The sequence below is a fragment of the Eulemur rufifrons genome, chromosome 6 (genome assembly GCF_041146395.1).
Source record: "Eulemur rufifrons isolate Redbay chromosome 6, OSU_ERuf_1, whole genome shotgun sequence".
Taxonomy (NCBI): Eukaryota; Metazoa; Chordata; class Mammalia; order Primates; family Lemuridae; genus Eulemur; species Eulemur rufifrons.
The window spans coordinates 100,250,808-100,260,716 of NC_090988.1; the positions used below are offsets into that span (position 1 = coordinate 100,250,808).

General features: G+C 62.0%; 1 protein-coding gene across 1 annotated transcript; it reads left to right on the top strand.

Annotated features, from left to right (window-relative positions):
• Window positions 1-1,376: 1,376 nt before the first annotated feature.
• On the top strand, window positions 1,377-9,085 carry MRGPRF (MAS related GPR family member F). The gene is made up of 3 exons (XM_069470295.1): window positions 1,377-1,542; window positions 4,503-4,604; window positions 7,420-9,085. Exons 2-3 carry the CDS (start codon window positions 4,557-4,559, stop codon window positions 8,401-8,403), a joined length of 1,032 nt encoding a protein of 343 aa, XP_069326396.1. The 5' UTR covers window positions 1,377-1,542; window positions 4,503-4,556; the 3' UTR covers window positions 8,404-9,085.
• Window positions 9,086-9,909: the final 824 nt, after the last annotated feature.

Here is a 9,909-nt window from a genome sequence, read left to right on the forward strand (position 1 = left end):
GCAGCGGGACTCCACAAACGCTCTCCCATTTACAAGCACCTCTCGCTTATTTTGAGAGAAACAAATTTCCATACCAAATAAGGCGGTGGACTTCAGAGCCGCTGCCCACTTCACACAATTCCTTTTAAGTGTCCAAACGCAATTACACTTGGAACTTGCCTGGATTCGGCCTCCCCCGATCCCATGTAAACAAGTGGCCCAGCTGGGCCCCAGCTGGCTGCCCTGGGAGAGGAGGGGACGGGTCACCACCCTGCCGGTTGCCTGCCAGCCTCTCTCTCGGCCTTCTGGTGTGGCCTGTGAGCCTCCAGCATCCCAGAACCCTCCAACTCTGCCCCAGAAAAGAGACCCCAGGAGCCAGCGGTCTGGGTTGTGCAGGCAACAATCTGAGACTCCTCCCTGCCAAGGTTCGCACTTGGGCTGGACAAGCAGGAGGCAGGAGCTCCAGGGCAGGTGCAGGAGGTTCTCTTCAAGGTGCCCACCAAGGCACACTTCCCCCAGTCCACGTACGGTTTGCTCCTGCAGCGAAAGCTCAGAATTCCCTTGGGCTTCCTGAACCATGAGAAAGCTGGCCCAGGGAGGAGAGGGCCGGTCCTCACTACCTCAGTCCTCACAGCCGCCCCCCCCCCAGCTCCCCCCAAAAAACCCCAGGCTTGGGCTCAGTGCCAGGTGCCCTGGGCACTAACCCGTTCCAGGACCCTGAGGGGCTTGCGGGGCGGGGCGGGGTGGGGGTGGGGGGCCTGACTCATTCTCCCACTGAGCGGCGCTCGCACCGGCACCGCAGCCTGCCAAGTTCCCGCTCGCTGAGCCTGTGATTTTCCACTTGCACCATCTGATTGCTATTAGGGCTGGAGAAAGGGAATTCCTGGTTCCATAAGCCCACAGGGGGCCCTCGGCAGATCCCAAGTGGGAAGGGGGGGTGGGGTGCCCCCTGAGTGGTGTCGCCCGCCTCTCGGACAATTCTGCACCGCCCTGCATGGAGTTCTCACCCTGCTGCCCCGGCTTCCCTGCATCAGCCCCTCAGTAAATTGAAACGATGGGGCGGGGACCTGCCCACTGGAAGCAGCCCGAAGGCGCCAGGCAGTGCACTGCCCGGTGCTCCCTCTCCTGGGCAGCTTTGCCAAGCAGCAGAATGCGAGGGAGATTAACAGCTGGACTCGGGGCTGCAGTGCTCGGGCCAGCGTGACGTCACCAGGCGGAGAGATGAGTTCCCAGTGGGACTCTGGGGGGGCTCCAGAGGAGGAGGAGAAGGAGGAGGAGGAGTGGGGCATTCCTTCCTGAAGCCTCATCCCTGCTCAGCCCCTCCTCCTCCTCCCCCCCCCCCACCCTCTCCTGCCGGGCCTGGAATTGGGTTTGGGGCGGATTCTGCTTCCAAAGCCATCTCCTCCAGCAGGCGAGGGCTCGTCCTCCACTCTGAGCTCGCATTTTCCGAGGCTCCGGGCAGTGCTCAGCGCTGGCCTGCTGCCCTGGTGGGTCAGCCGGAGGCGGGAGCTGCAGGAGGAGCCCTCCACAGAGGGGAGGCTCCGCTGATCGGGACAGCTGCAGGTAGCTCTGAGGGGCCCAGGGACCAGGGGAGGGTGTTCTGGGAAGTGGGGGCTGCAGGGTGAGGGCCAGGCAGGGAAGGAAAACGAGGTGGGCACCGTCCAGGCAGGCAGCTCCCAGAAATCCCAAGGCTCCAAGAGGGAGCCCTGAGACCCCAGAGCGGCTGTCACCCAGTGAAGGACCTCTTCCACCACTCCCAAGGCTCCAAGGCTTCCCGGGACAAGGGGGATCTTGGAGAGGCTTCCTCCTGCGGCAGGCCCTGATCCCCAGCTGGCCTCACCCCCAGCCCAAGCCACCCTCCACTTCCAGCCCCTGCTCTGTCCTCCCAGGGGTGGGGGCTCCCCCTCCGTCCCTCCCCCAGCCTTGCTGGCTGTCCAAGCATGTTTTCTGGAAGGGCTGGAGGGAACACCCAGCAGGCAGTGTCCCAAGCACAGGGAGATGGCTCCCCCTGCTCTCAGCCACTTCCCTGAGCACTGAGCCCTAGCTTGGAGCAGCTGCAGGGTAGTCCTGCGGGGACACCAACGGGTCGGCCACAGGAGGTCAGGCAGCTGCAGTCCCACCATCTCCGAGGCCTCAGGTCCCCCAGGGCCTGGAGTGAGGAAACACAGGGTCTGTGTCAGAGGAGCCGCAGACAGGCCCCTCAGATGGCCAGTGCCCACAGGCCCAGCCCAGGTGGCGGCCAGGGAACGAGAAGAGGGGCTGGGAGGGCCCCAGCATGCATCAGGGCTGTGTCACGGAGGGTGGGGTGAAAGGAGAGGAGGGGCCTCCCGAGGGCAGGCTGGGGGGCAGACAGGTGGCCCCGCCAGCCTTGGACTTGCGTGGGGACATCAGGAGTGACTGAGTTTTCGGGCAGCATTAGTGGAAACCAGTTCTGTCACAGCCCAGATCCCACCCAGAGGAGCACACGCACTCACACGCACTCACACGCACTCACACATCCCATCCACGTGTCACACACATGTCCTTTAATATGGCTCATCTGGGGTCTACTTGGCTTCTAGATCTCTCTGTGCATGAGTGAAATCACTTTTCAAATCATCCCCAGCAGGACACACCAGGGACACCACACGTGGAACGAATCAGTCTGCAGGACGGTGAGCTGGGAGCCCCTCACCCATGCCCACCTGCAGCCGGGAGGCCCCAGGCCACTGCCCTTGGGCACTGGTTGGTGTAGCTGGGATCCAGCCTGGCCACGCGGGGTGAGAGCGTGAGGCTCTCCAGAGTCAGAACACCCTGGAGGCAAGGCTTGGGGCCCAGACCCGGGGGGCGGTGGGTGTCTGGAAGGGACATCAAGAAGAGTGGAGGCTCTTGCCCAGGCGCAAGAAGGATGAGAGTGGGCGGGAGGTCTGGGGTCGCAGGCACAGGACAGCTTGGGCAAGCCCAGCGCCTGGAGAAGCACTCGGCCTGTCCATGACAGTGGGACAGTGGCCCGACTGGACTCAAGCAGTGTGTGGGGGGAGGGAGACTAAGGACGCACAAGTCGTAGCACCTGCCATCTGCAAGCACACTGCACACGCATCACAAACTCCCACAGGCAAAAGGGTGCTCCCACATGGGGGCACCCCGAAGCGCAGCCCCCAGGCTGAGCCACCCGCTGGCCAGGCTCCGGCCGTTCGGCTGCGCAGGCCCCAGGGGGGCGGAGGGAGCGAGGCGGCAGGTGCGAGGGGCCCTGAAGCGCCCCCGGGAGCTGTCCTGGCGCTGCGGCTCCGGGAGGCAAGGGTTAAGAGGGGGCGAGCCCCCGCGCGGACGGGCACCCTTTCCAGCCAATGGCGGCCGCGGCGGCCGGCCCTGGGCGGGAGGAGGCGGCGGTGGGCGGTGCCGGTGGCTGGCGGGCGGGAGCGGGCTGACCTGCGCCGAGCCAAGGAAGGAATTTCGGGGGAGTTCAGCCTAGCAGGGAGCCGAGCTCTCCCCGGAGAGAGAGGAGGGGCCCAGCAGCCTGAGACCCGGCAAGGCCCTTCTCCGCTCACAGCCTCAGTTTCCCCATCTGCACTGCAGGAAGGAATAGGTGCTTGCCTGCTGGGGCAGAGCTCAGGTTGAAGGACAGGGGTCAGTTCCAGGGGACCCAGGGCAAGCGCACCAGTGAGCTCTGGCCGGCCAGAGTGGACCGGTCTCTGGCTCGGTCGCCCCTTCCCCCGGATCCCCTCCCCTGGCCTGGCTTCTCTCCCCTGCAGCTGTTCTAGTCTTGACAACGCGGGAGCATGCGTGGCTAGGGGTGTGCCTTGCCCCCTGAGTGCACCCATTCTCAAAGGGGAATGAGAATGCCTGCCTCACAGCTGGTAATGAGGACCAGACGGGACGACGGGTGTTGGCCAGCTGGCACAGAGCCCTGCTGGCATGTGTTGACGCTGGGGTTGGTGGTGGTGACAATGATGCTGATGACCATGCTGTGCTGCCTCCCAGGCACCTGTAGGGAAAAGACCATGAACCTTAGCAGTTACAAACACAAGGCCCAGCCAAGGCCTCCTCCTCCAGGAAGTGACCCCTGCCAGGAATGACCTCTCCTGCACTGCTCCCCTTCTGGGACTGATTGCTGGGAACCCCTGTCCCACGAGGCTGGCACAAAGGAGGTGCCCGGGAATGTGGGTGGGTAAATACATGTGGATCTCCAAAGAAGTCTGGCTCCAGAAATCTTGCAGACCAAGCGAGAAGGGGGGAAGGAGAGGGCCTCTTCTCCAGTGAGGGCAGCGGGGCTCCAGGGAGTCAGCCGGGGTCTGAATGAGGGCTCCACAGGCAGGAGGGGGCTGTGCCCAAAGGGGTGACCTGCCCCAGAATCTCAAATAGGACAGTCCCACAAAGCCCCTGGCCCTGAGGGAGCCAGACGAGTGCCTGTCCTCTAAGGTGAGCCGGAAAGCCACAGGCCCGGGAAGCCTGGGGCACAAGGGTCTGGGTGGTGCAGGGGTGGACAGCAACTCTCGGTGGGACCCCTGCCACCCTCGTCCACTCTCTCTCTGGGCTTTTGCCAGGTGGGTGTGCAGGTGGTGAGCTGTCAGCAGGAATCCAGATCACCAGGCCTGGAGATGGCTGGAAACTGCTCCTGGGAGGCCCATCCCACCAACAGGAACAAGGCAAGTGCTGGAGGCTCTGGTCTGCCCCGAGGGCTGTGGGTGGGAGGGGCAGACCCAGCCCAGTATCTCCTCTCCCCGCCCCTGCCCAGGCCCCACTCTCTAGCTCTAGACTTACGGTGGGCAGTGGGCCCCTCTGGGCTGTGTGGCCTGGCACTGGTTACCTGGTCCCTTGTACCCTCAGTGTCCTCATCAGTGAGGCAAGCATGGACAGGCACTGGACACGCCTGAAGTCCCTTGCTGTGCTGACCCTGGGGTCATCTTTACCAGCCTTGCAAGGTTTCATCTCATGTCTTCCCTGCAGAAGTGGGTGGTCAGCTATTTACTGTGGCCAGACCCTGCCAGGAAGCCCTGAGATGCCCAGGTGGCCCAGATGTTGTGAGCTCCATGGAGCCTGCCTGCTCTGGGCCACCTGCCAGTGTCACCCTGGCCAGGACCTGTCAGTCATAGGTTTACCTCCCTTTCCAGGCTCCAGCCCTGAGACTCTGGCAACCCTTCCAGGCTGACCAACCTCATTCTACCATCCCCTACCTAGTCCCCTACTTCTCTGAGCTCCTGGAAAAATCTGGAATTTCCTTCTGAATCCCAGGAAGAGCACTCTCAAATTGGAAGGCTGCCTCGAATTTCCAAGTCCCACTTCCACATTTGGGGAGACTGAGGCTTACACCAGGGTAGTAGCTTGCCTGGGGTCAACCCATAGGCCAGGGGCAGAACCCCTAGGATCCCGGCCCCCCACGCTCGGGCTCTCCCCTCCTCCCCACAGTGACTGCGATGGGATGGCAGCCATGGAGGCAGAGATAGGACTGGCTGTGGGGAGGCTCCAGAAATCCCCAGAGCAAAGACAGAGCTCAGGGAGGGGCCGGGCTCCAGAGCAGGCATTTTACAAGGCAGGATGTGACTGGGAATGGCAGCTCCGTGCCCAGTGACTCACCCGGCCTCCCCCCCCTGACTCCGAGGAGGGGATTGCAGACTTTTTCCAGCGTGTGAGAGGCACGGAGTGATCTGACCCCACTCCGTGCAGCCCAGTTCCCTCCCAGTGTCTGAGCTGGCCCTTCTCCGGCCTGTCTGGGCTCCGGCTCTTACCAATCACAGGATCTGGTTCCCCAGGTGGGAGGAGTGCCCGAGGCCTGGAGTGACCAAGTCGCCCACAGGAAAGGAAAGCCAAGCCGAGCTGAGCAGTGGGCTGGGCGGGCGGGCAGCGGACGGCGAGGCTGAGCCAATATCGCATTTAGAGGACTGCAGGCAGCGAGGAGGATCACCTTAGAGTGCTCGCCCTGACCTCACCGGGTCGCCCCAAAGTTTTGCCAACACCTCCAGTCCTTGTTTGCAGAACGCCCTTGACCTGAGGCAGGCCAGAAGGTCCCTCCCTTTGCGATGTGGCCTCAAGCCCAGAGAGCAGGCTCAGGACCACGGCCTTCTGCCGGAGCGGGGGCCATCTGGGGTGTGGCAGAACTGGCTGGAGAGCCCTGAGCAATGGGAAGGGACACCAGCCTCAGGGAGCGAGGGCGGGTGGACCAGGGGTCCGCCAGGGTGTGGGAAGGGCAGTGAGACAGCACTGGGCAGGCAGCCTTCGCCTCTGGGGACGAGAGGCCAAACAACGCTGCCTGAGAACTGACTCCAGCTTGTAGATGGGCCGTGTTGGCCCACACAATGTTTTTTAAATGTTAAGATTTGAGGATCAGGATATTTCACATTACAATCCAGAGTTCTGGCTTCTCCGCGGAGAGGGAGTAAGTTCAGCCTCCCGGTGCCCAGCGGCTGGAACAGAGCAGGCTGCCCGTTTTGCCCAAGACGGGTGCTGACCGGTCTGCCACCTCCCGGCCCTCACCAGCTCCTCGCTCCTGGCCCTCCTTCCTGCATTTACGTGCCAGCCTGGCCCCTGGGGCAGCACCGCTGTTCAGCTGGGAGGCACTCTTACAGCCAGACCCATCGTTAAAATATCGAACTGCTTCCTACAGCTGGATACATGGCCGCTGCCTCCCCTCCCCGCGGACCTCCTGAACTCTCCCACAATCCAGAAACCCAGACGGCAACACTGGCCCAGCCGGGAGCCACCTCTGAGCCCACTATGGGACAGGGTCCTGCTCAAGCTATAGCCAGGACCCATGCTTTTTTTTTTTTTAACTTACAAGTTATTTATATATGTATGTATGTATGTATTTATTTGAGACAGGGTCTCGCTCTGTCACCCAAGCTGGAGTACAGTGGCATGATCATAGCTCACTGTAACCTTGAACTCTTGGGCTCAGCTGATCCTCCTGCCTCAGTCTCCTGAGTAGCTGGAACTACAGGTGCCCATCACCATGCACAGCTAATTTTTAAAAATTTCTTGTAGAGAAAGGGTCTTGCTGTGTTGCCCAGGCTGGTCTCCAACTGCTGGCCTCAAGCAATCCTCCCACCTCGGCCTCCCAAAGTGCTAGGATTACAAGCATGAGCCACCACACCTGGCCTGTCTTCCTTAAATCTGGAAAAGTTCCTCAGGTTTTTTTGTCTTGCATGGCATGGACATTTTTGGACAGAGTCTGTTCCGATGGGTGGGCAGCCCCGAGCCCTTCCCCACGAGCGACTGTCGCTACCCTCATTTGCAGGCATTCCACACCGTGCTGCCAGCTCTCCACTCCGAGACACAGAGAGTAGCAATATGTGGGGCCGAGGGTGTTTTTTGCTTGAGTTGCAGCCAGTTAGCTGTTCCACAGTCAGTGACCCTGCAGCCTCCCCCTAAGTCTCTAATCAGGACCGCCATGCTGGGCCCCAGGTGTGAGTCTGCGGGTGGGGCCCTGCCGGCATCACCCCGTGTCTCCCCTCTGCACCTGCACAGATGTGTCTCGGCGTGAGTGAGGCCCCGGAACTCTACAGCCGAGGCTTCCTGACCATCGAGCAGATCACGATGCTGCCGCCCCCAGCCGTCATGAACTACATCTTCCTGCTCCTCTGCCTGTGCGGCCTGGTGGGCAACGGGCTGGTCCTCTGGTTTTTTGGCTTCTCCATCAAGAGGAACCCCTTCTCCATCTACTTCCTGCACTTGGCCAGTGCCGACGTCGGCTACCTCTTTAGCAAGGCCGTGTTCTCCATCCTGAACACGGGGGGCTTCCTGGGCACGTTTGCCGACTACACCCGCAGCGTGACCCGGACCCTGGGGCTCTGCATGTTTGTCACCGGCGTGAGCCTGCTGCCAGCCATCAGCACAGAGCGCTGTGTGTCCGTCATCTTTCCGGCCTGGTACTGGCGCCGGCGGCCCAAGCGCCTGTCAGCTGTGGTATGTGCCCTGCTCTGGATCGTGTCCCTCCTGGTCACCAGCATACACAACTACTTCTGCGTGTTCCTGGGCCGCGAGGCCTCCCGGCCAGCCTGCAGACACATGGACATCTTCCTGGGCATCCTCCTCTTCCTCATCTTCTGCCCGCTCATGGTGCTGCCCTGCCTGGCCCTCATCGTGCACGTGGAGTGCCGGGCCCGGCGGCGCCAGCGGTCCGCCAAGCTCAACCACGTCATCCTGGCCATGGTCTCCGTCTTCCTGGTGTCCTCCATCTACCTGGGGATCGACTGGTTCCTCTTCTGGGTCTTCCAGATCCCGGCCCCCTTCCCTGAGTATGTCACCGACCTGTGCATCTGTATCAACAGCAGCGCCAAGCCCATCGTCTACTTCCTGGCCGGGAGAGACAAGTCGCAGCGGCTGTGGGAGCCTCTCAGGGTGGTCTTCCAGCGGGCCCTGCGGGACGGCGCCGAGCTGGGGGAGGCCGGGGGCGGCACGCCCAACACGGTCACCATGGAGATGCAGTGTCCCCCTGGGAACGCCTCCTGAGAGGCCAGCGCCTGGGCTGGAGGCTTCCGGGTGGCCGAGGGACTGAGCAGCCACCTGCAAACAGACCCTGTGGCCCCTGCCTGGCTCCCCCAGCCATTCTACTCCTCAAGTGACCCAACTTCTTTGGGGGGAAGTTGCCCCCAAGTGGTGGGGCCCCTCCTTGCCCCGGGCCGGTCAGTAAAGGAGAGGAGGTAGTCACCCTGCCCCATCCAACCCGCCCTTTGGTCAACCCTCCTTGAACGTGACCCAGCCAGCACCACCCCTGCCGGGCCAGCAGCCTCATCCACACCACTGGGGGCTGCTCTCCTGATTCCAGCCTGCTGAGGCAACATCAGGGAGCAAACCTGAACAGACGGCTCTGTCTGCAGGAGACCCTTTGCAGCTACGTCTTTCTGCAAACAACGTCCCTGCCCCTTTGATGAATCATTTGGTGACTTTATAATGGAATTTCTGGGCCCTGCGAGCCACTGGAGACAGAAGGGACCTTTAGCCACCTTGGGTAGGCAATTGCCTTTTCCGACCCCGTGCCGGGCCAGCCCTAGGCAGCCTCCTAGAGTCCTCGATGTGTCCCTGAGGCCACTGCAGACCATCTGGACAGCTCCTGGACAGTCTTCGCTCTAGTCCCCCCTGAAAGTGGGGTTCTGCCCTGGCCACCCAGAGACGGGCACTGTGGCCTCATGTAGCCAAAGGAAGTTTTATAAAAGACAATAAAATGTATATCAATAAACATTTTATAACTTGCAGCGAGGAAGGCTTAGTGCCCACTGTCCCGTCTGGGGTCTCAGTTTCCCACAGCAAGGGTGCCGCAGGGCTCCAGGTCCCAGGACAGACAGTGCCTGCCACCAGCTCTCCTGCGCGCTCCGCTCCTCACCTCTGGCTCTTGGGCCGCCTCCTCTGGCTGCTCTGTCCACCCCGTAGTGTGCTCCCTCTCCTGGTGGCTTGTCCACTCCTCTGCCAGAGAGATCCCTGGCCAGCAAGGCTGTCCTCTGCCGGCTTCTGCCAATGGCCTTTCCCACCCGCCAGGCCCTGGCTGCCCCTGGGAACCCAGTCTCACCTACTCCGTGCCAGCTGCTGGTGGCCCACACAGCACCTGGCATTCTACCCACAGACCTGGGGCCTGCTCCACCTTGCCCTGGGTGGGCTGACCCCCCAGTCTGTGTCCCGGATGGCCCACTGGGAGCCAGCCTGACTTGCCCTCCTGTCCATTCCTGTCCACTCCTCTGAGCTCCTCTTTCTAACAGTCCCGGGTGGTCTTCCCGGAGAGACCACTGTCCTACAGAAAGAGACCTCATGTGGGTTGGAGGCGATGGTTTCAGGACCTCCAGATGATGAAGGTCGAGTGTGGCCACTGCCCCTCCCAGTGCCTGGAGTGAGCCCTGCCCTCCTATCTGCCCCTCCCCAGTGCTGGTCTGAGAATTCCAGAAGAGCAGAGTTGAAGACCACCACACTTGAAAGCTCATTTCTGGGGACTCAGCAAGGCCAGGAGGGGCACTGGGCACAGACGTG